Source organism: Mirounga angustirostris, unplaced genomic scaffold (genome assembly GCF_029215605.1).
Source record: "Mirounga angustirostris isolate CCGP_5_RB_7025 unplaced genomic scaffold, mMirAng1.0.hap1 SCAF_4, whole genome shotgun sequence".
Taxonomy (NCBI): Eukaryota; Metazoa; Chordata; class Mammalia; order Carnivora; family Phocidae; genus Mirounga; species Mirounga angustirostris.
Genome location: NW_026991712.1, coordinates 159952081 through 159980004, shown reverse-complemented (window position 1 = coordinate 159980004; position 27924 = coordinate 159952081). Strand labels below are relative to the sequence as shown.

General features: G+C 45.9%; 1 protein-coding gene across 21 annotated transcripts in view; it reads left to right on the top strand.

Moving 5' to 3' along the window:
- Positions 1-27924, top strand: part of MACF1 (microtubule actin crosslinking factor 1) — a 339058-nt gene that overhangs the window by 251600 nt on the left and 59534 nt on the right. For 20 of the 21 annotated variants that reach the window (XM_054512972.2, XM_054512971.2, XM_054512970.2 and 17 more), the window contains 2 exons: positions 3208-3703; positions 4375-5846. In XM_054512972.2, coding sequence (XP_054368947.2) covers positions 3208-3703; positions 4375-5846 — 1968 coding nt within the window. Of the gene's footprint in view, positions 1-3207; positions 3704-4374; positions 5847-20056; positions 25467-27924 lie in introns of those variants that run through there. The other variant, XM_054512974.2, reaches the window with a different exon arrangement.

Here is a 27924-nt window from a genome sequence, read left to right as displayed (position 1 = left end):
GTCAAATAATAAATAGTCAATAACTGTATTATTAATATCATTAACAGGCAGTAAGATGAATGGATGTAAGAATGGGGAATTTCTGACTACTTTGCAGAATCGTATTTTACTTTTAATCCCCAATAGTAGTGACCATATTACTTAATGTAATGTCTTATATCTGCTGGCTTCACTTAAAGGTTCTCTGTTGCTCAAACCGCAAAAAAAAATTGATTTAAGTGCCTACCATCATGGAAATTTAGGTTGGTCAAATTATATCATTTCTAATGAATTCCTGTTGAGAACTTTTTCTTCTTCCTCTTCCTCCTCCTCTTTTTCTTCGTCGTCTTCTTCTTCTTTTTTTTTTTTTTTTTGGTAAGCACCAGAGAAACTTCTATTATTCTACATCCTCCCAAACTCTTCCAAACTTGTTCCATTTCTTCTCACCATCCACCAAGTTCCCTAAATTAAAGACTTAAGAGTAGTTTTTAAAGGAACCCTTTCTTTTAGCCACTGTATCCAATTAATTATCAAGTCCTCTTTAGTTCACTTACAAATATTTTTCTATTCCAGTGGTTTTCAGACTCTTTGGTCTCAAAACACTTCTAGGCTCTTAAAAAAATTTGAAGACCCCAGGGGCACCTGGGTAGCTCAGTTGAGTAAGGGTCCCAATTCATGATTTTGGCTCAGGTCATGATCTCAGGATCATGAAATCGAGCTCCACGTTGGGCTCTGTGTTCACCGAGCTACTTGAGATTCTGTCTCTCCCTCTCCCTCTGCCCCTCCCTCCACCCTCTCTCTTTGTCTCTCTCTCTCTAAAATAAATAAATAAGTAAAATCTTTTTTAAAAAATTATTGAGGACCCCAAAGAGCTTGTGTTTAACTATTGATATCTATTAATATTTACTGTATTAAAACACTAAGGGGTACTTGGGTGGTTTAGTCAGTTAAGCATCTGACTGTTGATCTCAACTCAGGTCTTGATCTCAGGGTCGTGAGTTCAAGCCCCACACTGGGTGTGGAGCCTACTTAAAAACAAAAACAAAAACACTGAGCAATTTGAAAATATGTATTTATTAATTAATTTAAAAATAATAATGGTAAAACTGTAACATTAACATAAGTAACATATTTTATGAAAAAATAACATTTTCCAAACATAAAAACTTTAATAAGAGTGGTATTGTTTTATGGCTTTGCAAATCTCTTTGATGTCTGACTTAATAGAATATTCTCATACATTTTCATATCTGCTTCTGCACTCAATCTATTGCTATACTAGATGTCATGTAGCCTCTGGAAAACTGAACATTTGTGAGAGAAAAATTATAAAAGGCAAATAATATCTTAGTATTATTATGAAATTAGTTTGACCTCATGGGCCCTCTGAAAGGGCCTGGAGACTCCCAAGGATCCCTGGAGCATACTTTGAGAACTGCTGTTCTAAGTCTCCATTCTAAGTGCTCCTCCCTTAGGGAGGTTTGATCTCAGGCCTGTACCATCGCAACAGCCTTCTAATGGGCTTCTTTGTCTAGTGCATTCTCCACACGGTTACCAGATTATCTCCTTAACTCACACACCTGAGTACATGAAAATGCTTCACTGGCTCTTGGCTGCCGATTGAACAAAGTCCAAGTACCTGCTCAGTGTGGTATATGAGGCTTTCCACGATCTGGTCCCAGTTTGTCTTGCCAGCCTCATTTCCCACTCTTCTCCCATATACCCAGGTTTCTGCACACACCGGGTAACTCGTCCTTTCCTTGAACACACCATACTCATACCGCTCTGTGCCTTTGCTAATCCTAGGCCCTTTGCTAAAATGGCTCTCTCTCTTTCTCATTGGGAGAACTTCCTGTATCCTTTGTGAAGCCTTTCCTGACTTCCCTCGTCCTTTTGTCATTTTCCACAGAATTAATCATCCTTACTTCTTGCTTTCACAGTGCCATGTTCACATCAGTGTTTATCATTCTTTTTTTTTTTTTTTTTAAAGATTTTATTTATTTATTTGACAGAGAGAGAGACAGCTAGAGAGGGAACACAAGCGGGGAGTGGGAGAGGGAGAAGCAGGCTCCTGGCTGAGCAGGGAGCCCAATGCGGGGCTCGATCCCAGGACCCTGGGATCATGACCTGAGCCGAAGGCAGACGCTTAACGACTGAGCCACCCAGGCGCCCCTATCATTCTTTTTTTTTACATTGTTTTAGTTCATCGTTCACGCATCTGTTCTTCCTTAAAGTCATGTCTTACTTATATACAGTGTGAGTGATGAATACTTTCCATAAATTATCTTACTTAATCCTTAAAATAGCCAAGATAAGTACTTTCTATCCTCATTTTATAGATGAGGAAGCTGAGATTTGGAGAACTTTAAAAACTCACCTAAGGTTATATATACAGCTCGCAAGTGATAGAGTCAGGATTTGAACCCAAGCAGTCTGATTGCAGAGCCTGTAACCCTAACTACTTTGCTGAGTGAAATAGTGGATAGAAAAGAGTAAAAAGACATGCTACTTGCTTTAAAGAAGCTCATTGTCTACTCATGCTATGTTGTAATGTATAGATTGTATGTGCTGTTGGAATTCCAAGAAAGAAACTAGGAAAAACAGACGTATAGAGAGTTGAAATGGCAAGCCCAGCCAGTAATATAGCTAGCTCTGGGTCCCAGGGTTCCAGACTTGGAATTCAGAGGCCTGGGTTTTGTCTGGCAAAGCTGATGAGTGCCAATCCAGAAAACAAGGCCAACCTTAGTAACTGATATTGAAACAGAGTAGGACAAATAAGGAAGAAATAGAAGAGGCACAATCAATGACCCTTTCTTTCTTTTTTTTTTTTTTAAAGATTTTATTTATTTATTTGACAGAGAGAGACACAGCGAGAGAGGGAACACAAGCAGGGGGAGTGGGAGAGAGAGAAGCAGGCTTCCCGCTGAGCAGGGAGCCCGATGTGGGACTCGATCCCAGGACCCTGGGACCGTGACTTGAGCCAAAGGCAGACGCTTAACAACTGAGCCACCCAGGTGCCCTCAATGACCCTTTCAAAACAAGTTTTTATTAAGCAGTTGTTAGAAGTGATACTGCATTTTCCTAGTAGCCTGTTCCTTGGAGTTTTCTGGTTTATTTTTGAAAGGAGTTGGCACTACTTGGCACAATCCAAAATCAGTTTTTGTTTTGACACTCTTTTTAGATCTGTCTTTTCTCTCTCTAAACATCTTGATGTCATTTCTATTACAGTTTATGCTGAAGGAGTTCGAAGCACGCAGGCAACAGCATGAGCAACTGAATGAGGCAGCTCAGGGCATCCTAACAGGCCCTGGAGATGTCTCTCCATCCACCAGCCAAGTACAGAAAGAACTCCAGAGCATCAATCAGAAGTGGATTGAGCTGACTGACAAACTCAATTCCCGTTCCAGCCAAATTGACCAAGCTATTGTCAAAAGCACCCAGTACCAAGAACTGCTCCAGGACTTATCAGAGAAGGTCAAGGCAGTGGGGCAGCGACTAAGTGGCCAGTCGGCCATCAGTACCCAACCTGAGGCCGTGAAGCAGCAACTAGAGGAGACCAGTGAGATTCGATCTGATGTGGAGCAGCTGGACCATGAGATTAAGGAGGCACAGACACTTTGCGATGCGCTCTCAGTGCTCATTGGAGAGCAGTACCTCAAGGATGAGCTGAAGAAGCGTCTGGAGACAGTTGCCCTGCCTCTCCAAGGTTTAGAAGACCTTGCAGGTAAGGTAGGGTAGGCACACGCTGCGACATTAGTGGCAAGCCAAAAGATTGGCTTCGTGATAATAGTCCCCAGGATCTAGGGTGACCTGTAAGCAGCTTCTGGACTCAGACTAGTATTACCCTAACCCTTTGTCCAGCTATAGTGAGAAGTGCTGTGGTCATCACACATTGACTGAGCACTAACCATATGTGAAGCTTTATATAGCATAATCCCGGAGATAGGAGCACTAATATCAATTTTGTCAGCAGGTAGAGATTCATGCTCACAGGTATATGTATAGGTGGAGTTACACACATACTTTTACTAACACTCATTTACACCATGTGCATGCACACGCACACATATACCATATTGCAGAATTAGATGCTTATGATGGTCTTGTACAAGAAGAATTTTATCATCAGTTTGTTGCCTTTCTGTAGAAACATTTATGGCTTTTTACCAGCTTAGGAATAAAAGTTTACTTCTGTTATTCAGATCACCTTACAAGGTTGGTGTGAGGATTAAATAAGATCTAGTATATGAAGGAGACCAGCTTTGCGCTGCTTTTATGGTAGGCTCTCAGTTAACATTAGTTTCCTTCCCCTAAGATTAGCCCATATACTCTCAGCAAACATTTTAAATGCCATGTTCAGATTTGACTGGTTTAAATTTGATTTTCTCATTTCAGCTGATCGCATGAACAGACTCCAGGCAGCTCTTGCCAGCACCCAGCAGTTCCAGCAAATGTTTGATGAGCTGAGAACCTGGTTGGATGACAAACAAAGCCAGCAAGCGAAAAACTGCCCAATTTCTGCAAAATTGGAGCGGTTACAGTCTCAGCTCCAGGAGAATGAAGAGTTTCAGAAGAGCCTTAATCAACACAGTGGTTCCTATGAGGTGATTGTGGCTGAAGGAGAATCTCTGCTTCTTTCTGTACCTCCTGGAGAAGAGAAAAAGACTTTACAAAACCAGCTGGTTGAGCTCAAAAGCCACTGGGAAGAGCTTAGTAAAAAAACTGCAGACAGACAATCCAGGCTCAAGGACTGTCTGCAGAAAGCTCAGAAATATCAGTGGCATGTGGAAGACCTCGTGCCATGGATAGAAGATTGTAAGGCTAAGATGTCGGACTTGCAGGTCACTCTGGATCCGGTGCAGCTAGAGTCCAGTCTCCTGAGATCAAAGGCTATGCTGAGTGAGGTGGAAAAGCGCCGCTCCCTGCTAGAAATCCTGAACAGTGCTGCTGACATTCTGATCAACTCCTCAGAAACGGATGAAGATGATATCCGGGATGAGAAGGCTGGGATCAACCAGAACATGGATTCCATTACAGAAGAACTACAGGCCAAAACAGGGTCTCTTGAAGAAATGACTCAGAGGCTCAAGGAGTTCCAGGAAAGCTTTAAAAATATCGAAAAGAAGGTTGAAGGGGCCAAACACCAACTTGAGATCTTTGATGCTCTAGGCTCTCAAGCCTGTAGCAACAAGAACCTGGAGAAGCTAAGAGCTCAACAGGAAGTGCTGCAGACCCTGGAGCCCCAGGTAGACTATCTGAGGAACTTCACTCGGGGCCTGGTAGAAGATGCCCCAGATGGATCTGATGCTTCCCAACTTCTTCATCAAGCCGAGGTCACCCAGCAAGATTTCCTGGAAGTGAAGCAAAGAGTGAACAGCAGTTGCATGACGATGGAAAACAAGCTGGAGGGGATTGGTCAGTTTCACTGCCGAGTCCGAGAGATGTTTTCTCAGCTGGCGGACCTGGACGATGAGCTAGACGGCATGGGTGCCATCGGCAGAGACACCGATAGCCTTCAGTCCCAAATTGAGGATGTACGGCTATTCCTCCACAAAATCCAAGCCCTCAGGTTAGACATAGAGGCCTCTGAAGCCGAGTGTCGGCAGATGCTGGAGGAAGAGGGGACTCTGGACTTGTTAGGTCTCAAGAGGGAGCTCGAAGCCCTGAACAAGCAGTGTGGTAAACTGACAGAGAGGAGCAGGGCTCGCCAGGAGCAGCTGGAGCTGACGCTGGGCCGCGTGGAGGACTTCTACAGGAAGCTGAAAGCCCTCAATGACATGACCACGGCGGCAGAAGAGGGGGAGGCCCTCCAATGGGTCGTGGGGACCGAAGTGGATCTCATCAACCAACAACTAGCAGATTTTAAAGTAAGTCTTGCCATTGTTTTTTAATCTTTTGCTATCTGATACGTGTTTCTTTTCATGTAGCTTGGAAACCCGTTGTATATACATCGTAACTTCTGTCCCGGGGCTGCTATTCTTGCTTCCAACACCGCCAAAGCACACTGTTTGGAGACTAAACAGTCTCTTGAATTCCGGGCAACTGGTTTGAACATTTTTCTATTGTAATTTATTTCAGTGTTGATAACCAACTGAGGGTATAGAAAGAAATTTCCAAATGTTACTGCTTACTCTGAGAATCTCCTCTTGTGATTTGTAACAGCAGTGGATGTTTCTCCAGGTCCCTGTTTTTCAGTTGAGGTGTGAGAAGTTATAAGATAAACAAGGGTCATCTTCCTAAAGTGTTGGGTTTTTTTCCCTCATACTTCAGGGGAAAGTTATTGATGTATTATGAAATAAAATCAAAATTCTCATGACTTTATTAAGATAAGACATGACACTTCAAAGAAGTTTCCCTCTTATAGCAGGCAGTGCTTAAGACTATACCCCAGACCCACAGGAGTACAAGTTCTTGGCCTATAGCAGAATTTGAAAAGCACTGCCCTAACTGCAAATATGTTTTAATTCTTTGCCTAAGTCAGAATTTCCAGTTCTGAGATTTTGTGAGTCAAAATTAAAACAACAGAGGAAGATGGAAGGAGTTGACTCAAAAATGCGATTTTGCCAGGTTAGGGGCTTGGAACTCTCAGGACTGTCTGTTGGGTCATGGCTCTTGGGATAGGAGCCTTTCATCCTGAGTTTCCTCTGTTGTCAATGCCAAAAAGGGCCTTACTGCACTGCTGGAGGCCCCTCTGCTGCTTTTCCGTCCTGGTGCACAGAGTAGCTGTGGAAAGGCTACTGGCCGCACTTTGTTCCCATCCACACCATCATACTCCTGCCATCAGAGTTTGTTCTCTAGAGCACCCCCCTGCCCCCAGCCCCACGCCTGTCAGGATTCTTTCGAGTACAGACAAAGATGGAGAGATGGTGTTGACACCAGGTCAGAGCCCCGTGGTCCTGAGAAAAGTTACAAGACCCAAGTACAGAAGGGTGGCTGTTTCAGAAGGGCCCTCAGCTTAGGGGATGTTCAGCTCTGAAGCGGGACATTGGCTGAAGACCCCTTACAGTGTCTGGAGACAGTGCACTTTGGAGTGACAAGTCACCGTTTTGGGGATTCTTGAGGCCCCAAATAAGGAGAGGGGAGGAAGGGAAAATTCAGACCCGTGAGCTCACATGTTTTCCTCTTGGAAACTCCCACACCTCCATTCCAGGGGCGGGGTGGCCTTTCTTGCTTCATCAGTGTGATGTTCCTGCCTCTTCCACTGTAAACGCCTCAAAGGAGAGACTGTCTTCTACAGGCTCTGGGTTACTTAGGATTAACTGTCTAACCAACTAAATGAATTTCTTAGAAAACTGAAGCCTATCCCTTTGGGCTCCAAAATAGTTTTATCAAACTAGATTTTATATTTTATTTGCCTAATTTTCTAACCACTATGTTGTGCAGACGTTTTTCTTGATGAGGGCAGGTTAGCATTAGTAAAAAGATGATGCTGTTCTCTCCAATGGTGATATCCTCAAGGATATTAGAGACATTTGGGACTGCTTTGTATTGAATGTTCCTAAATGAGTGTGCAGGTTGAGTTGGGTATTGAAGTTCTTGTTTAGTGCCTCTTAGTGTGTGTGTAGCTTCTGTTCTTCCCCCTTACCCGGATAGCAGGTATTCTTTTCTCCTGCGGTTACTTCTCACTGCTGTCCCTGGGCCTGCCTTTAGCAGTCTGTCCCTTGCTTCTCATCTTCAGTGAGCTAGAAAATGAAGTAAACAAGCCTGTTAAAATTGCATTAAATAGAAGCTGGAATATAAAAAAGAGTCCACAGGCAGGCATACAGAGTGTTTGGATTTGAGAACAACTAATCATTTCCTTTTCATTTAATCCTTGGTTGCTAGAAACATTCTGAATTTTGATGTAGCTGGAAGATTTTAAGAAATTACTGGACATTACTGTATTTTATTTGTAGCCTAGTATGTAGCCTGGAAGTGCTCAGAGTTCGGTCACTGCTTCGTTGTTTATGATAGCATATTTATTTCACTGATTTCTAAGAATAAGCCTCCCACTACCAATACCCTGTGAAGGCTGGGACCAGACACTGATGAGCTGGTCACCTCAAAGTGTGTTTCTCGGCAGGGGACTGGTGTTGAAATGCAAGACTGGAAGAAAAGAGAGAGAAAGAGGGTGGTGGAGTTGTGTGCCCTGTGTGCATCCGCCTCAAGTTGGGGGCGCAAATCAGAAGCCTGGTTCCACAGGTCCACCTTATAAAGTCAAAGGCGTTGGGAAGAGTTTTTGCCTCCTCCCAGCAAAGGCCTTTGGTCAGGAGGGGAGGAGCACACTCCTGGCTCTGCTCCTGCTGAGCTCATGGGAAGTGAAAACAATGGGAGGGGGAAAAGCTCAGTGTGTCAGTTCCACAGTCCCCTAGAGGCTGAGTAAAGGGAAGGTCTTTTTGGACGCATTCTGAGGACTGAGTCATTTTCATGGTTTGAGTATTGAGTTTGGGGTTAATGTGCTCTATATCCAGCAATGGATTAATCTTCCCTCGCTAAAGCAGCAGACCGGATTCATAAAGCGTGACTCTGCTTTCAGATTCAGAGTGTTTTTAATAAGTCAAAACCAGAGGGGTACCTGGGTAGCTCAGTTGGTTAAGCGTCTGCCTTTGGCTCAGGTCATGGTCTCAGGGTCCTGAGATAGAGCCCTGTTGCCTTTTTTTTTTTTTTTTTTTAATGGGATCACACTCTCAGCACAGAATCTGCTAAAAAGAAGAGGATATGAGTCTGTAGACAGAAGCATGGGCTGTGCTCAGACCTGGCTAACTCCACTGCGGATGGGCCGAATAGACAGATGAGTCAGGTCTGGGATCAGCCCCGGGCTTACTTGGGACTGTGCAGTGGTGCTGAGAAATGTGTAGAGAGGCAGCTTGTGGGAAAAGTTATTTCCTCCTTAAATGAACGTGAAAAACTGAAAGTCATGATTCCGAGGAAAGGCTTTTCCGTCAAATACATCTGAATAAATGATAGAATCTGGTCAACCAGTGAGGATCTGTCAAATGGAAAGAGAGTCCTCTCCCACTGTAAACAGGCAAAGACCTCAAACCTTCCTGAATTAGGCACTTGACTGGGTTCAGTCATTCCAGAAATCTCAAATGAGAATGTTGAGCGTGTTTTCAGAACAGGAAGGAAAAGACCTTGGCTAATCTCTTCAGGAAATTCTGTTTTCCTGAACAAGAGAGTCAGTGATTATTGAGGAAAAGGAATTGTATGTGCATAACAGACACTAACAAGACCTTTATTTCACTGAAACTTAAGCCAAAGAAATCTTTTAATTCTGATGATAACAAGAGGCTTTCCTCATTTTGAAATTCCCTGTGCTAGTTTTATGGTCAAGAATTGAGATCATTCTAAATCTCAAACCAACCCCTTCCTGTACACAGAGAGAGAGAGAGAGAGAGAGAGAGAGAGACACCCCTGCCCAAGAACCACCATGGCCTCTCAGTCAGGAGGTTGGTGGTGGTTTAGGCATCAAGAGCAGTGTCAAGAAACCCAGATGCCCTTTGTACTCTGTATTTCATGTGTTAATTTATATTTACTGTGTATTCAGGCCAGGCTTCAGATTCAGCACTCTACCACTCAGTGACAAGAAAAAACAAGTGGGAAAAATGGAAACCTTTTTAGGGTCTATAGGTTTCTCACAAAGGTTCACTTCACCTAATGGTGCATTGGAAGCATCCAAGCCCATTGGTCTTTTCCTTCTTTGCCTTTGAGGCTGGGCTGGTGGGATATACTAAGGCAGCGGGCTTGCTTAGGACTGTTCTCAATACTAATTCAGGCTGAGCAGAGCCCAGGGTCAGGGATTGTGCATGCTTACAGCCTTTGTCTGGAGACCTCAGTATCCCACCATAATGCCAGAACAAGAAAGCCCTGTAAACCTCTTCGTTTGATTTTTTTTTTGCTTCATGAAAGGCGAGTTTAGGCTTCCCTCTGAGCACACATGAAAACTCTTAGAAGACAGGGCCTGACGTGGAGCTGAAAGGCTGCCAATTTGCACAAAGATACTTTCCTGCCTTTCAAACAATTACAAAGACAGTATCAGCCCATCTATGGTTTTGCCAGTTAGATTCACTAGAGAATAAAGCAGATGAGATCAGCATTATCTACCTGCCCCTGGAAAGAAAGGAAATCACACTTGGTGTGACCTGTCTGTCACCTAGAGGTTTCAGTATCTCCCGCTCTACAACAGCAAGGTAAGTTGAGTAGGCACCCCCTCTCCTGCCTCGTGCTGACCGTTGGCCTGTCTTGGTTTTCTTCCTTCCTTCCTTCCATGCGGCTACTCCCATAGGAACTACTAGGGTCCAAGGAAGGAAAGCGAATGCCCTAGAACAGGGTTTCTCAGCCTCAGCACTCTTGACATTTTGGGTGGATAGTTCTTTGTGGTGGGGGATTGTCCTGTGCACAGCAGGATGTTTAGCAGCCTCCCTGATCTCTACCCACTAGATGCCAATAGCAACCCTCCCCCAGTGTAACAACCAAAAATGAATATCCAGACATTGCTGAACGTGCCCTGGAAGGCAAAAATCTCCCTCGGTTGAGAACCACTGCCTTTGAAGAAAATTGCCACCTACGTGTGGGAAACTTCAGCTGGAAAAGGTGCTGGTTGATTAAGTTAAATATTTATGTAGCAGACGCCTTCTCATAATCTGATTAAGACTGTGGTAGCAGCAACTGGCTCTAAGTCAGCCTTCCTTTAGGCCAAGCCCTGGATTCTTGATTTTTGCCGGTACTGATCCGTGTCTAGTTTAAAATTTCCTAGGCACTTTCCCTGGCGTCAGCAGTTTATTTTTCGTGGAGTTGTTGATGCAGGTGTTTGGTTGATGATGCATTTCTAAAGAGAAGAGGAACTTCCTGTGTGGAAATACTTCAGGAAGCTTCCTCGTTCCATGCCTTTAAGGGGAGACTATGGTCTGTCAGTTGCTCTCCCAGAACTCACAGTTTGGCTGCTGCTATTTATAACCCTTCGGAGACCACCCCCTAGCCCCCCACCCAAAGAATCCCAGTGCTCTGTAATAATCCTCTCTGCCCCCACTGTAGCAACTGGGTGGGGAGAAGGTGAAGAAGGTACCTTTAAGGACTTTAGGTTTGCTTCATGTTGAACTTTTTCCAGCCCCATTTTCCAGTATCCCCATTAGTGTTTTAAATATCAGCATCACAAAGCAAAAGCCCAAGATTGCAGCCATGACATCATCTTAAAGGAGCCTCATGCCTCAGTGAAGGTAGTAAGACCAAATGGAAGGTCGTCAAGAAGGCGTTGATGGATTCCACCAAAAAAAAAAAAAAAAAGTCTGGAAATTTTGATAGCAAGGGAAGATTTTAAAGCAACAAAAGAAAGGACTGAGCAGTTTGATTTGAGTTTACTGAAATCCTTCACATATCGTGTCAGCATGTAGCATTTGCAACTAGGGTTCACCATATGATTCTGTACGTGAAGGAAGAAAAATATGTTTCCAGAAAAACTAGAATTTACCTCATGCAGAACTTGGGTTCATTGTTGATTATTTGATTAGTGAACACGGTTGAGATAAGCACAGACTTGCAGAACAGGACGGTTTCTTATTGTGTCTGGAGATGAACGGTAACCGGTCTCAAGCCTTGGCCTAGTCGTCAGCCTTAGCTTCAGAAAAATCCTAGGCACTTTCAAGCTAGCTGGCTGGCACATGAGCCATAGCATAAGCAGAGAACCTCTAGGAAGGAAGTGTGATGAGTTGCTCTGAAGGGCACTTGATTGTTAGGGTTGGTTGGTTCACCAGGAATGAAATGAGTCCCACTGGGAGTCGTGTCAGGTCACTGCACCAAAGCATCACTGCACCAAAGGGCTGTCTCCTGCCAAACAGATTCTTCCCAAGTCTCAGCTGTCCTGGTTGGGAAAACCTAGCTATGGGAAGAATGTGCTCCCTCCCCACCTTCCTTAATACTTAGCCACTACCACTACTGAGTGCTTTTCAAATACCAGTCTCTGGTATTGGCCGTGGAAGATTAATGGGATACACTTATTCCCTAGGCCTTCACAAGCTGTGTTTTCCACAGTGCTAACTGTGATTTGAAATGTGGACCTTTCAGAACTTTGGCCACTCCGGGATAAGAATAAGTGCTACGTGGTGGTGGGGGTTGGGAGGAAGGGGCTCCTTATTCCTTTCAGTCCATTCTTACTGAGCACTTGCTCTGTGCCAGGCCTCTTTGAGGGGACAGTGTGTTACGGGAAGCGGGTACAAGGGAGTACAGTGGCAGTGACGTGTGGTGGTGGCAAGTACGGTGAGAGACACCCTAAGTCTAAGTGAGCTCAAAGCCTAACCCCCCATCAATAAGACATTTAAAATTCCAGTTGCAGACAAGAGAACTGCAACTTGAAGGTGTTATAGTACCTTGTTCAAGCCAACAGCAAGTGACTGTTAGAGCTGGGATTGGAAAGGTTTATTTGGCACCAAAGGCCATGTTTGACCAATAGTTCTCAACTGGGGGCAGTTTTGCCCCTTACGGGACATTTGGCAATAGCCAATGACATTTTTGACTGTCATAACTGGAGAGGCTGCTACTAGCATCTTTTTCAGCCCACTTCTAGAGAGAGGTGGGGGTTTGATATTTTCCCCCCTCTTCAGATGCCATGACAAGTAAGAGTTAACTGACAAAAGAGTTCCACTGCCTGGCAGAGCTTCATGGTTTTCCTCCCTTTTTTCAAAAATTAGTTAACAAATGGTGTTAGTTCTGAGAGTGACTTACACAGATCTGTTGGACAAAGTCAGGATCCTGGTGAACTAATTTGAGTCAGTGGCTAAAGAATTCTCTTAATGCTTGACCAGTCCCCACCCCACCCCGCCACAAGGCTCCTGCTGTGGAAATCAATCAGCTGTGTATCTCAGGCTGCTTCCTGTAGGGTGTGTTATGGAATGGCATCAGCCCCTGCACCAGCTGGGAGTCTGATCTCAGTGTGATTTTATCAGACTTTGTCTCTTTTGAGCCTTGCTGTTTGGAACAAAGGATCCTCTGTTAGGAATGCAGAGAGCTTCTCTGATTGGACAGCAAGCGTGTACGCACATGGTTCCCACAGAAAAAACAAAGTGTGCTGTAGCCTTCTAGAACGTGGGCCTCCAAGATGCTTTTCCCTTAGCTTCTGTCTGTTTTCACCCTTCTTTCTGTGGATGCTTATCCTTCACCCAGATCAATGTAGGAGCCATTTGATCGGAGGGATTAAATGATGGCATCCTTCAGAATTGGTCTATATCTGTGCCCCTAGTCTTTTCCTTCTCCAGCCATGGAAACTCCATATTTGATCCCCACTATTTTTCCAGTCTTATTTCCTATATGGACTACCCACCCACTCCATCCACTCATCCCAAACACTCCTTATACATTTTGCCTATTTCTACCCAAACCTCAAGGTTTGATTCAAGTCCCGTGTCTTCCCCAAAGCCTCCTTGATCTACCCAGCTCACTACTTCTCCTGTTCTCCTAAACCACTTAAGATGTGTAACTCATTTGGCCTTTATCATAGACTGCCAAACTTTGGTGTTTTCTGATTCTGTGCATTTGACCCATCTCTAATCTCAATAAATTTATTTTTGTGTCCCTCAAAGTAGTTAACATATTGGTGTGCATATACTTGGAGATTAGTGACTGACTGGATGAGTGCTCTTTATTTCTCATAAGCCATGTGAGCTCTGGGATTCAAAAATGCTGTCTACTTTGCAAGACTTGAGGCAAATCCTGTGAATCCTGAGAAATTCTAATTCTAGCCTAGATTCCTCCCCTCTCCTTGCCTGTGGATTCCCTTCCTTCTCTACTAGTTAGCATATATTAAAGGAACACAATTTCACTTTGATATTAGCCTGAATGAAACAAAGAAAGAAATCTGCTACTTCAAGTGCACTTAAGGAAAGCCAGACCCTGAAATATTGTCTTGTAGTTGTTATCCATCACGTTAGAGTCTTTGTCACCAACCCGATTAGTTCACGGCTAGGAAGAGTCTTCGTATTTCATGCAACTTAGTGTAGTAAAAAAGAAAAAAAAATGGAATGAGTTTGAGTCAGAAATACCCAGCTTTGAATTCTGGCTCTATCATTTACTAGCTGTGTGACCTTGGGGGAAATTACTTAACCTCTCTGTAGAATTGCTTTAACTATAAAATGTGAAATGGTAAATCATACCTTTAGAGTTTTTATGAGAGTTAAATGAAGTGTTATAGATGAAAGCACTAGGCATATATTAAGTGCTCAGTAAATGAAAATAATCTCTTATTTTTAAAAAAATGTATCCAGGCATACAAATTAGAATATTATGAAATCTTTTTAATAAGTTACACCCTTTGTGCCAAGAGATAATTATTCTCCAGAAGATTTGCTCTAAGGCCCAGTACCTGATTAGATTAGTTCTTTCTCTTCTTGGAAAAATGGAAATTATGAGAGTACAGTAAAATTAGCTCAGTGGCAGCCGTGAAACAAGTGGATGGACAAATAGCTTTCCTGAGCAGTTTTTTGTAGGGAACAAGTGTAGAGCTGGTTTCTAACCTTAGAGTTGCAGTATATAGGCAGTGTAGGTCATGACTCGTAACACAAATTTAAACATACTTTATGTACACATACATACATACACGTTTGCTTACTTACTCATTAACTTGTTAACTTATTCATATCAAAATCCCACAGCCAGCATGTTTTTCTGAGACCATTTTGACCTTGGCTTATGTGCTCTACAAATCAGTGTTATTTTCATATCATTAACCAGAATTAACCAGAAGCCATTACCAGCTCAGTGACTTCCCCAGTAACTCAGAGTTACCCATCAGATCAGCTTTCATGACCTCAGGGTCCTTGGCCTAATTAGCTTTTAACATAGACCATGTTATCTTCTTCTGTTGCCATACAATGGCAAGTACCAAGTCAGCCTCTTTGGGAGAGACACCTCTTAATATTAATCAGTCTTTAATTAAAACACTGAGGTGTGAGGGGAAAAGGTATCAGCTTAGTTTCAGAGGAAAGCAGCTTAAAAACACAGATACACTTAATCTCTGTGCCAAGCATATATACCAAATCCAGATAGTTTTACAGAAAAGCTTTAATCCTTCACAGTTTCAGCAGACATGTTTTTAATATTCGGTTATATGTATATATAAGTCAAGGGAAGAAGATGCTAAGAATTCAAAGAAATTGAACTTCTCTGAGGCCTCCTCTAGCTTGAATTCATTGCATCTAAGTGACCCATTTAATGTCTCTGTCATCTTGCAGTTCGTTCCCAGAGGAAAAGCTCTGATTTGGGTCTAGTCCTTTACATTCAAACCTAAGTTGGTTGTTTATTGATCGATGGTAAGAATTGCTTTGGTAGGGGCGCCTGGGTGGCTCAGATGGTTAAGCGTCTGCCTTCGGCTCAGGTCATGATTCCAGGGTCCTGGAATGAATGTTTACGTTTTCAAATAGTTTCTTCCCCTTTGCTACTATTTTATAGGACAAGTATGCCCTCGGGAATACAAGACTAACGCTACAGCATTATTTTAAGTTTATATTATCCTTAACCTCTACCTCCTATCTGGTCAGTTGTGAAGTCCAAATATTCTGTCTCTGTCATTTCCTTCACAGCTCCCTTCCTGATTTTCATGAGTTCAGGCTTTTATTACCTCTTGACTGAACTGCAAAGTCCTCCTGATTGCTCTACCTTCAGTCTCCCCCATCTACAGCTTATTCTGTACATACACCAATGCAGTATCATCAGACATAAGCTCAAATCTTAACAGCCTGGATTTTCAATAGCTATGCTACTTTGGACAAGTAAGTTTACCACCTCAAGCTTCATTTATAATTTAAGAATTTGGATTTTTAAAATGAGATCATGTATATTAAATGGCAGTTTAATGAGCACCCAGTCCCAAATTCTTGGGAAACTTTGCTCACACCACTCAGTAACTCTCATGAGCCCCTAGTAAGTTTAAATAAGTAAATCTCAATATCATAATGGTTTTCTGAATAAAGCATAAATTCGTGCTTGGCATTCAAGGGCCTTGATGAACTGGCCTTGAGCTACTTACCCTTCTGACCTCTCATTTTTCCCTTTCATACACCCTGTACTTAAGCCATGCTGACTTTGAATTTGCTTCTTTAGGGTCCCTGTCTCTAGCATTTCACTTAGAAATCTTGTCTTCACCATCCCTACATATCCACATCCTAGTGAGTAAATGTAATTCCCTCCATTAAGCCTTCCCTGACTTCCCCTGCCTTCCTTCCCTCCACTCTTCTGTCCAGTCTTTTCTAATTCGCAGAGCCCCGTGCTTTTGTCATTACTATCTTGTTGAGTGGCTAAAAGAGGGATTAATACACTGTCTTTTGGAAAGTCTGCAAGCAGGAAAGGGCTCACAAGGGTCATGAGAGTTCCTGCAGAGTGTGTGGAAAGTTTTCTCATGGGTTTGGAAATACATGTGAGCTCACAGAGCATCAAAATCCTTAGTATCCCATTTAAAAGAAGCTTCACATCACGTTCTATTGCTTAATGAGCCACTCTGTAGCCATCTTTATGTAATAAAAACACCTTAGGATGCTAGTTACTGATGCCCAACAGGTACAGACTAATACTGTGGAGTTTCCACTTGCCACTAAATAAATGCTTGTAAAGTCTAGCGAGCCTAAGATGAAAGGCATTTTGTAGATTTAAAATGTGCAAGATGTAACCAGTCTTCTGTATCCCCCTCTAATCAGAACTAATCCTCCAAGACAGAGGTGCATGAAAAGGCATTAAAGAATCTGGGGAAGTGTGGATCTGGGTCTCCAGATTGTCCTAATGGGGCTGGTGGTTTAAGATTGGAGCAAAGGCAAAATGTTGGGTTCAAAACTTGGAGAGGGAGCTGTGTTAGGGTGTGAGGAGACTCCACCCAGCTGTCTTTAATTAAGAAGAAAGCAGGAAGGGCCAGGATTGTTCTTTCTAATAAGTTCACTGAAAGAAAATCTGACACCAAATTTCGTTCTTAGGAATTTCAATATAAGTAGAGAATTCTTTGAACTCTGTAATCAACTAACTGGAAACTAATTTGAAATTTGGCTTCAGCACTTATATTGGTGGCTATAGGAGTGGGGGAAGCATCCAAAGAGGTTCTCTGGAGCTCCCTGTACTTGTCTTTTAAAAAGTTTACACACGGCATGTGAAATGAACAGATGCTTTTTTTGTTGGAGCTATCAGGGTAACAAGAGGCTGAAAGCTATATCAGGTATTTATTTCAGTCACTGAGATGGCATTGGCAGAGTTCCACATACCAAAACTAAAGAGAAACTCATGAACACATTAAAAAAAAAAAAAAAAAAGACATGGAGGAAAGAGCCTGTGCTTCCTTTCCTGATTTCTTCCTAAACACATACTGATGATAAAAAAGGAGCAGTGCACTCAGATAGCACTCTCTGGCTTCTTTTTTTGTGGTGGGAGAGAGAATTGGGCAACTTTATGTAATCCTTTCTATAAGACTGTGTTTGAATTTTGGGGAGATTTCGATATAATAGTCTCTTAACACTTTAGTGAGAGAGTGTAACTTAAGCCAATAAATACTTCGAATTTGAACTTCATAGTTGTTAAAATGCCCTCCTTATTTATATTACAATATGGAGCATTTGGCCAGAGTAGTGAGAATAAGGTAGATAGATAGGTGTGGGGAGGGATTAAGAAGACTGAATTAGTTGGCACCTGACTTGGTGAGGAAACAGGAAAGGAATTTCTGGCCATGAAGTTTGTGATTCCACATCAAGATCATTCTTTATAATGGAATAACCACCCACCCTAGTCAAGAGCCAGAATTCCTCAGATTCTTCCAACCAGAGGGGCCTGGCACACTAAACAGTCTGTTATGATATCTGAACACTTAAGTGAGTGTATTTGGCCAGGGAGACTTGCTAGTGAAATTGATCTTGCCTTCCCTGGGTTTTTCCAGTTGTACTGAATAATTAAAGGAAAATTAAGACCCAGATTCCCTGAAATGTTAAGTATCAGATCTGTAAGCTGATCGTACCTTAGGATCACAGTGTGTCAGAGTTAGAAGGCACCTTAAAATTCATCCTGAACAAACTGATTGAGGATTTGTTTCCCCAAATCCTTGCCAAATGATTGCATGAATTTCTGCTCAAACACCTCCAGGGTCAGGAAAGTCATCACTTTAGGGGACACTCTATTCTTTGAATAGCTATGAAAAAGCTTTTTGTTGGTTCCAAATCTGCCCTTGGATCTTAGTGTGCCAGCTTAAAGAGACATCCAGAACAAGCCTCCTTCCTCCCACATTCCAGCCCTTCAGATACTTCACGTTGATCACATTGCCTGGAACCTTCTCTAGGTCAAGAATTCTTGGTTCTTTCTACTGTTTGTTCCTCAGGGGACAAGGTTTCTAATATCTTGTAGTATAGGACCAGGAAGACTCAGGATTCTGGTATGGCTTCTTTAAAACTTTTAGAACTAAAGAAAAAGTTAGAAAGGCTATCAAGGCACAATCTAGTCTATCCCCTTCCCCTTCAGTTTACAGATGGGGAGATAGTCCTTTGGATTTGAGAGGGCAGAATTGATCAGCAGTCTCTTTTGAAGTGAGAAATGAAGTGTAACACATTTTGCCAGTAAACGGTCTTTTTTGAGTTTCTTAATTCTTCAAGAACTCATGACCCCGAGATCAAGAGTGGCATACATGCTCTACCGACTGAGCCAGGCAGGCACCCCTTTAGTTGCTGAATTCTGACCAAAGGCTTCAGCCCACACCTCATTTTTGCCAAGGACCTCTTTGGCTCTCTAAGTTAAGCCTAAGGCTCAGCTTGGGGGTTCACTGCCAGATCTCCATGTGCCAACTATTGGCTTCACTCACTGTGTAAAGGATAGAAATAACTTTTACAAAGTTTAACCATCTATATTGACCACATGGTTCAAAAGAGATTCAGAAATTTTAATAGACTTTGTTGCTTTTCCTTCATAAAATCAGAAAATGACCATCACAAAGGTAGCAGAGTATTGCACCCCTTCAGAAATGCAGCTGTCTCTGTTGGACAGTTTCCTGGGTTGCCCTTTGAACTTCCCTGGGTTAAATAAGTCACCAGGTGATTAGATGGCTTTTCTAAAAGCCAAAAACTGTGGCCCGGATTGTTGGCCACTTTTCTCTCTCGTATTTTCCGTTTTGAGACTTGAAATACAGACGCATGCTTTTGAGCTGGCTCCAGGGAGGCTCAGGTTTCCTTGGATGTGCGCAGCAATAAAGGAGCCCAGGTGTTAGGGCGTGGGTCTCTGCTGCTTGCGTCTCCACCGCCCCGCCCCCCTTCCTCAGTCATTGCCACCTCTCAAGTCTGCGGGCCCAGCAGTTCTGGTGGGAGGATGGACCGAGACCTGATGTACTGGAGAAGGGAAAGAGAGAAGGTGCCTAGAGTTCATCCAATAACTTGGCCTCTGGGCGTAACAGAATGCCTTCGGACACCGGAAAGTGCCGGGTTTAAGGCTAGTGTTCTTGGGCCCGGCAGGGGCGCGCTAAAGGTGACATTGGAGGGACTAGGACAGTGGAGCTGGAGCCGAGAGCCATGCTTGCAGCCCGCGGCAACCGACGCGACCCCGCCGGCAGATGGGGCCCCGAGCGGCCCCTGCCAGAACCCGCTGGCTGTGGGGAGGCGGGGGCGCCCCTCTGGGTTCGCTCGCCCTTGGGCTGGGCTCGGAGCCCGGCGGGTCGGGACGCTGGCTGGGGGGGTGCGGGGGCGGTGGCAGGGGGTCGGGCCAGAGGGAAGAGGGCGGGGCTTTCCTTTGTCAGGGGATTTGCGCGGCGCGGCCGAGCCTCGCGCGGGTACCGCCCCCCTCCTCTCGCCCTCTCTGGGGGCGGGGCTCTCCCTCGGGCCCTGGGGCGCGGTGGGCGTGGGCTCTGTGAGCCGAGCGGCTGGAGCTCCGGCTTCCTGGCCCCGAACCGCGCGGAAGCGCCGCCCCCTCCGCCTCGGCCTCCAATCCTCTCCGCCGCCCCCTTCCTCTCGGCTCGGGTCGCTCCTTTTCCCTGCCCCCGCCACGGCTCCGCCTCCGCCCTCCTCCCCTTGGCTCTCCGCGTCGCGCTCCCGGGCTTCCAGGGGGGGCTGCCCGGGCGGGGCGGGGCGGCGCGGGGAAGGGGGAGGAGAGCCGCCCGCCAGCCCAGCACTTGCAGCGAGCGGCGGGTGAGCGGGCCGCTCTGTGCGAGGGAGGAGGGCTCGCCCCCGCCCGGCCCGAGCGGAGCCTTTTGTTCCCAGCCAGAAGTTTGCATGCCGGGACCGTGACAGCTGCGGGCGGGGAGGACGGCGGGGCCGCGGGGCCGGCGGTGGCGGAGAATAGAGGCGGCTGCTTGACATGCAGCCCACGGCGCGGCGGCTGCGGACCGGGGACTGGCGGCGGCGGGGGAGGCGGCGCCCACAGCACGCGGGACTCAGCTGCCGGAGGGACAAACTAACTTCCTGAGCGCGGGACTGGAGGCCGGCGCAGCCCGGAGCCACCTGCCAGCCTGCGGTGAGGCATCCCTGGCCCTCGGGGCGCGCGGCACGGCGCGGGGGAGTGGGCCGCGCTGAGCGAGCCCTTGCACCGGCCCTCGGCCGCTGCTGCAGCCTGCCGGCCTCTCAAAGGCCCGGCGCCGGGCTCCACTCGCCTTGTTTTGCGGCCACAGCGCAGAGCTGTTCTGGGAGCCACAACAATGCCATGATGTTTTGGAGACAGGAAGCCCCAAGCTGGCCCCGAATGAAGGACTTCCTGTGTTTAAAGTTGCAGGAATATCCGCCGACCAGCGCAGTTCAAATGCAAACACCCGAACTAGGGAGGACGAAGGGCTAATTCAGACCAGCTGGACTCTCCAGGACTGGAACTGAGGATAAAATGAAAGGAATTCTTAGGAGCTTGGGCCATTCTTGAAGACTGGGGAGGCTGTGCCATTGTTATTAAAGGACACAATTGGTATAAAGCTTCTTCCAACTCTGGGTGAGAAGTGAGTGGAACTAGATTCTGGAAAAGACTTGTCAGTATCAGATGGGGTTTTTTTTGTTGTTTTTTACTGACTGAATTAGAAACAGCAGTGCTCTTAAAAGACACACAAAAGAAGCCATACAAGGAATTATTTTGTTTGTTGACTAAATTATACCACTTAACTGTCTGCAACTATGAGGCTGTTAGCCTGTGAGGAAAAAGCTGTTTCTTTTAGAGCTTCTCCCAGAATGGTTTCAGAGTTGGACTTGCAGGCCTTTCTGGAAGGCAGATCCAATTGGTGGTCCCCAGTTGTGAACATGTAAAAGGATTTTTAACTTATGCAGAATGCATTTTTGGGTAACCGGTGAAAAACTTTTAAAAGGTTGATGTTTCATCTTGATTGAAAAAGTATGGGTAAGCCACTCAGCAGGCCAGACTGTTTAAGGCAGAACCCCACCTGCCTGGGGAAAGGAGAGGAAGAAGATGGCTATATAGAGGATTGTTATGTTCCACAGCGATCTATATATGATACAATGAGGATAAATGAACAAATTGACCAGGGGTCAAAGCTTAATCAGACATCAAAAAGCACCATGGAAAAGATGGAAGGAGGTACTATATCCAGCAATGGTACGTTAGGAGCAGCATCTAATGTTTTTGAATCTAGAGCCCCAGAAGGCAAAAAGCTGGATGAGAGGATAATATTTGATGCACTAAAGTTAAGCAGCGATGTGCAGAAGTCAGCACCCGTGCCACCCAGAAGGCGACCAAATGCAGAACGCAAAGATAATGTTAACAGGAGATCATGGAAGTCCTTCATGCCACCCAATTTCCCAGAATTTGCAGAAAGGATAGAAGCTTCTCTCAGTGAGGTTTCAGAAGCTGGGGCTTCAAATCCTTCCTTGCAAGAGAAGAAGGAATCCAGTGCTGCATTAACAGAAAGTTCTGGTCATTTGGACCACAGGGAACCTCAGTCAGAATCAGTGACTCTGGAACATGTGTCCAAATCCATAGATACTCCAGAAGTGCAGGATGTGAAAAATTTAAGCGGGGAGTGCCAAGACTTCAGATTGCAGCCGCACAGGGAGCGCTCTCCCCATGAATTCCAGCCTCTAGAATCAGAAGCTGCAGCTGCAAGTGGTAGCACAGATGTAATGCAGGAACACAGATTCTCAAGTGCAACCTGGCCCAGAGCCATGAAAAGTTTGGCTAAGGGAGGCTTCAGCGAGAAGCAGCACCCCCTTGGGGACACAGCCTGCACTGTGGAACTGCCTCCTCTCTCCCCTTGCCTGAGTGAAGAGCTATTGGATCCAGAATTGCATATTCTCATAACTCCCAGCCTGAGAGAGAAAACAGAGTCTGAGCTAAAGTTTGAGGAGGATGAGCGATGGATCATGATGGAAGCTGAGGAGGAGTGGGAGGGAGAGAAACTGTCAGAGAGAGGAAAGATTTTTCTAACGGCAGATGAGAAAAAGAACAGCCTGGCAGATATTTTTGAAGGACGAGAACAAGCAAACACTTTAGCAGTGGCAGAGGATGGGACCGATTGCTCAGCTGCTGTCTTGAGAACTGTTGACCACCTAGCTCTTGGTCAGATTTGTTGCTCTGATGACCTACAGTCAGCTAAGAACCATTTGGCTTCTGTTCTCGAGGATACACCTCTGGATTACAGTTGTGTTCTCACAGGTGAGAGTGCTGTAGGGGAGCTGACAAACAGAACTGCTCAGGGGCTGGAGGGTCTTGTTTCCGACTTAGAATGTACTGTTGGTCCTCTTGATTCAGAGCAGCTCTCTGACACAGATTCAGTGCAGATGTTTCTTGAACTTGAAAAGGAGTGTTTATGTGAAGAAGGAGTAACTCCTCTAGCTGAGCTAGAGAATCAAGCCTCTTCTGAAGGGCTGGCCCCATCCCAGGATGCAGAAAATGCACTTGTAATTAGTCATTTTCCAGGGGCTGCCTTAGAAGAGGAACGCATGGGCCTTTTAAATGTAAGGGTAAAAGACTCTGATACTGGATTGGATTGTGACTATTTTAATGCCCTGGATTCTTCTCAGGTGCCTAATGCTATGGAACTTATTGTCTGCTCTGATACCAGGAGAGACACTTCCACTATTAGTGAGGAGGAGCGTGAAAAAGTGCCTTCTAGCCCCGAGACTGTAGGGGAATTTAATTTCAGACACCCAGCTGATCTGGAGTCACTGGGAAAGCTTGACCCAGGAGGACTGCCCAACTCTGATCACAGGGCTTCCCAGGAAGACGACTTATCAGGCTTTGTAGCTGAGCTGGCCAAAGAAAATGGCAGTTTGTCCCAGGTAGACTGCAGTCACCCTGAGGGGAATGTTGAAGAGTGTGTTGAGAGGGTCCCCCTCAGTCGTGCTTTTAGCTATGAACTAACAGATGTTACCTCAGGACCTGAAGTAGAGGTGTTCTCATGTGATTCACATTTACTAACAGATGAGATTCATTTGGAAAGTGAGAAAGGAGCTATTAATGGAGAAAATAGCAGTCTGACTTCCTTGGGAAACGTGGATCCTTGTGAATTGTCCAAGGAGAAAGTTTGTGATGAGGGTGGGGAGGGGCAAGAGCTGGGTTATGAAGCCAGGCTTTTGGAGGATCAAGCCCCAGCGTATGTTCACAGAGCCTTCCCAGAGCAGATCTTCCAGGATCTCCAGAGGAAGTCCGCAGAGTCAGATACTCTGAATCTGCCCCTGCTGGTTGGTGGACTGAGACAGAGCGGAGATGGAGTGGAAGCTGTAAATGATACAAAGCCCGAGCTGAACGTGGCATCATCGGAGGGCGGGGAGACAGAAATGAGAGATTCAGAATCATTGCTGAGTATCTTTCTGGAGGAACAAGTTACCAGGGCTAGTAGTGCTGAGCCCATTTTGGAGGGATGGATACCCATCCCACAGAAGCCTACCCCAGGGGCTGCAGTGCTCGGCCCAGAGGAGGGTGTCCTGGATGCTGTGGCGCCTGCCCCAGAGGGAGCTGCTGTGGCTGCTGCAGTGCCTTTCCCGGGGGAAGACGTACCAGTTGCTTCGGTGGCCACCATAGAGGCACGTGTCCCAGTTGCTTCAGTGGTCACTGTAGAGAAGGATATGCTGGCTGCTGCCCCAGCTGTTGCAGTGCCTGCTTCTGAAGGGACTGCTCCAGCTCCTACAGCGACCATCATGGAGAAGGATGCACCAGCTGTTGCAGAGCCCACCACAAAGGATGACATCCCAGAGGGATCTGTCACCCCAGCTGCTACAGTGCCCACCCCGGAGGAGCCTGCAGCCCCACCTGTTAGAGCACCCACCCCAGAGGAGCCTGTCACCCCAGCTGATAGAGCGCCCACCCCAGAGGAGCCTGTCGCTCCAGCTGATAGAGCGCCCACCCCGGAGGAGCCTGTCGCTCCAGCTGTTAGAGCGCCCACCCCGGAGGAGCCTGTCGCTCCAGCTGATAGAGCGCCCACCCCGGAGGAGCCTGCAGCTCCAGCTGATAGAGCGCCCACCCCGGAGGAGCCTGCCGCTCCAGCTGTTAGAGCGCCCACCCCGGAGGAGCCTGTCGCTCCAGCTGTTAGAGCGCCCACCCCGGAGGAGCCTGTCGCTCCAGCTGTTAGAGCGCCCACCCCGGAGGAGCCTGTCGCTCCAGCTGTTAGAGCGCCCACCCCGGAGGAGCCTGTCACCCCAGCTGATAGAGCGCCCACCCCGGAAGAACCTGCAGACCCAGCTGTTAGAGCGCCCACTCCGGAGGAGCCTGTCGCCCCAGCTGTTAGAGCACCCACCCCGGAGGAGCCTGCAGCCCCAGCTGATAGAGCACCCATCCCGGAGGAGCCTATCACCCCAGCTGTTAGAGCGCCCATCCCGGAGGAGCCCATCACCCCAGCTGATAGAGTGCCCACCCCGGAGGAGCCCGTCACCCCAGCTGATAGAGTGCCCACCCCGGAGGAGCCCGTCACCCCAGCTGATAGAGTGCCCACCCTGGAGGAGCCCGTCACCCCAGCTGTTAGAGTGCCCACCCGGGAGGAGCCCGTCACCCCAGCTGTTAGAGTGCCCACCCAGGAGGAGCCTGCAGCCCCTGCTGATAGAGCGCCCACCCCAGAGGAGCCTGTCACCCCAGCTGATAGAGCGCCCACCCCGGAGGAGCCTGTCGCCCCAGCTGATAGAGCGCCCACCCCGGAGGAGCCTGTCACCCCAGCTGTTAGAGCGCCCACCCCGGAGGAGCCTGCAGCCCCAGCTGTTAGAGTGCCCACCCCGGAGGAGCCTGTCACCCCCGCTGATAGAGCGCCCACTCCGGAGGAGCCTGTCACCCCAGCTGTTAGAGCGCCCACCCCGGAGGAGCCTGCAGCCCCAGCTGTTAGAGTGCCCACCCCAGAGGAGCCTGTCACCCCAGCTTCTGCAGTGCCTGCCATGGAGGAAGTGTTCCCTGCTGGTGTACCCTTCCTGGGAGATACTGCCCACACTGATTCAGTGCCTATCTCAGAAGAAGAAACTTCTGTTTTAAAGGAGGCTTCCCCTGCTAGAATGTGGATCAAGGAGGACCTTGATTCCCCAGGATTTGGAATAAAAGAGGTAACTGGCACGGTGCTGCATGGGAAAGTGCCTCTGGCTGCAACTGATGGATTAAATTCAAATGAGGTAATTGTTGCTCATTTCGTTGGGAAAGGATCTGGGGAGTAAAGTGAGATTTGCAAGTTCTCTGAGTTAGCAGTGATTAGAAAGGACATAGTCCTTACTTTGGTTCTCTTGGGGCACTGGGCTTTTCTGGTCTTTCTATTGCATTTATGACGAGAATATGTTTTTCATTTGGTGAAAAACTTTATAATTCGTACTCTGTTTTGTTTTTTTCAGTGATAAGCCAAGCCCAAGGAAAACAAGGATGTAAACAGTTGTTGGTTTAACATTTTGGAAAAGATTATTAGCAGGGAAGGTGATTCCTCTTTTGAAAATGGCAGTGAGCATGTTCTGTCCTAAATCAAGAGGCTGTTTTTTAATCAGTGATGTCAGAAGTGAGGTTGGAGCTGGAGTGTGGGCTTCAGTCAGAGAACTGGGATACTTTTTAGCACTTGGCAAGTTAGATGTCCTGAATCTCCAGTTTGCTCATTTATGAAGGCAGAATCCTGTGAGGATAATGAGATAACCCATGGAAAACACCAAGTGTATAAGATTTCAGTCACTGTCAATATCCTCCCCCTTTCTCTTCCACAGAGCTGTTGGTTAGTTGAAAGAATTCACCAGAACAGGTTGGGTGAAAGCGAATAACAGCTTTTTAATACAAATGTGTGTTTCTTAAAGCCAGAATAAGGTATAACAATGTTTACGAAAAGAGATATTTTAGCCATCTCATTAAACTTTGTGTCCTGAAGCAAGTCACTCTTTTTTTCTTGGACCTCTTGTTTCCTAATCCATTAAGTAAGGGAATTGGATTAAATGTCCTCCTGCCTCTCTCTTAGCTCCAAGGTTCTGAGATTCTTAATGTTAGAGAATGGAATGTGTTAGGAAACTGATGGGAACAGTGTTCACATCCTTGAGCACTTCTAGTCAAAACACTTAAGATTGGCTGCTTTCTACAGTTCACTGCCCCAGTGTCATTTGGTCAGTGGTAGGGAATGAAGGAGGTAGAAGTTTCATCTATCTAATACAATTGGGGATTACTGAGTACAGAGGTGATTTTTATTTTATACCATCCCCAAGGCCCATAACAGTGCCTTCCTTGTAGTAGGCATTCACTGTTGACTGATGGAGTGAACGTCAGTCTCCTGAATATCCGTGGTTGCTACAGAGAGATGGGTTCTCACATCCACCCCATGGCAGAGCCTTTCTGGGCAGCCTTGTTGGCTAAAGCACCAATTAAACCTGCAGCTATCAGCAACGAAAAGTCATTTTGATTGCAGGTCACAAGCTGCCAACTTTGCTACAGGTCCTCCTGTTTAGCTGAGTGGTGGTGGTGTCACCTTGGGCTTAACCAAATATTTTGTAATGTAGCATCCCATGAGGCTATAATGCATCACCTTTCAGATTGATGGAATGATTCCATTTTCTGAGTTTTACTGAATTTGGGAGTGACACCGGGATCCCAGAAGTCACAGGCATTCTTGATTATACAGAATTTTTTTAGTATAAAGCCTGCAGCAATAGTCAGTGAAATACAGGAATTAAATTTGTAAGGAGCTGATCAAATCTGCATAAAGGAAAAGTTCAGAGGAGTCCTTAATATCAGTCTCAGATCTGTTTCCTCACCTACAAAATTAGTAAATGGGGCTAGATAATTTCTGAGGATCCCTCCCGCTACAGGGGGTAATCATTTTATGAAATACTGCCTGATAAAATGACAGGAGAAGGCAGTGGTGGGTTGCAAGGTTGTCTGTCATCTTTGAAGTGTGGTCACTTTATGGAATATCTGCAGGTAAGCTAATGTCTGCATTTGTGTACAAAAGAAGAAGTCTAAGCCATTGCCCCAGCCAGGATGTTAACCGATAAGAATGTAGAGAGGCTATTTTGAAAATATTCACTGAAACAAAACAGATATCATTATAGAGGTAACATGACTGTACAGATTTTGCTAAACTGGTGAAATATTATTGAGAGAAAAAGTTTTTCCAAGATGAGAGCTGTATGGATTTCATTTCTTCACAAAGGGTTCCTAGAGGCAACTGAACCTGTCATTTTACTACATAAACACTTAGAACTCAGCAAGGGACCATACCCAAAATGTGATTTAGATTTTGTGTGTCTTTGGGTATATACAAATGCACACATGTATACATAATTAAAATAGATACAAATTTTCTCTTTAAGATTTTATTTATTTGAGAGAGTGTGTGCATGCTCAGGAGCTCATGAGGGGTGGGGGTGGGCAGAGGGAGAAGCTGAGCAGGGAAGCCCAACACTAGGGACACGGGCTCCATCCCAGGACCCTGGGATCATGACCCCAGCTGAAGGCAGCTGCTTAACCAAATGAGCCACCCAGGTGCCCTGATATAAATTTTCTAATAGTATTAACGAGTGATTGGTAGAAGAACCAAAATGCTAGAACTTGTTTGCTATCCCTTTAGTGGGATCCTACGCCCACTGAGAGCAATCTGTGGTTATTTAA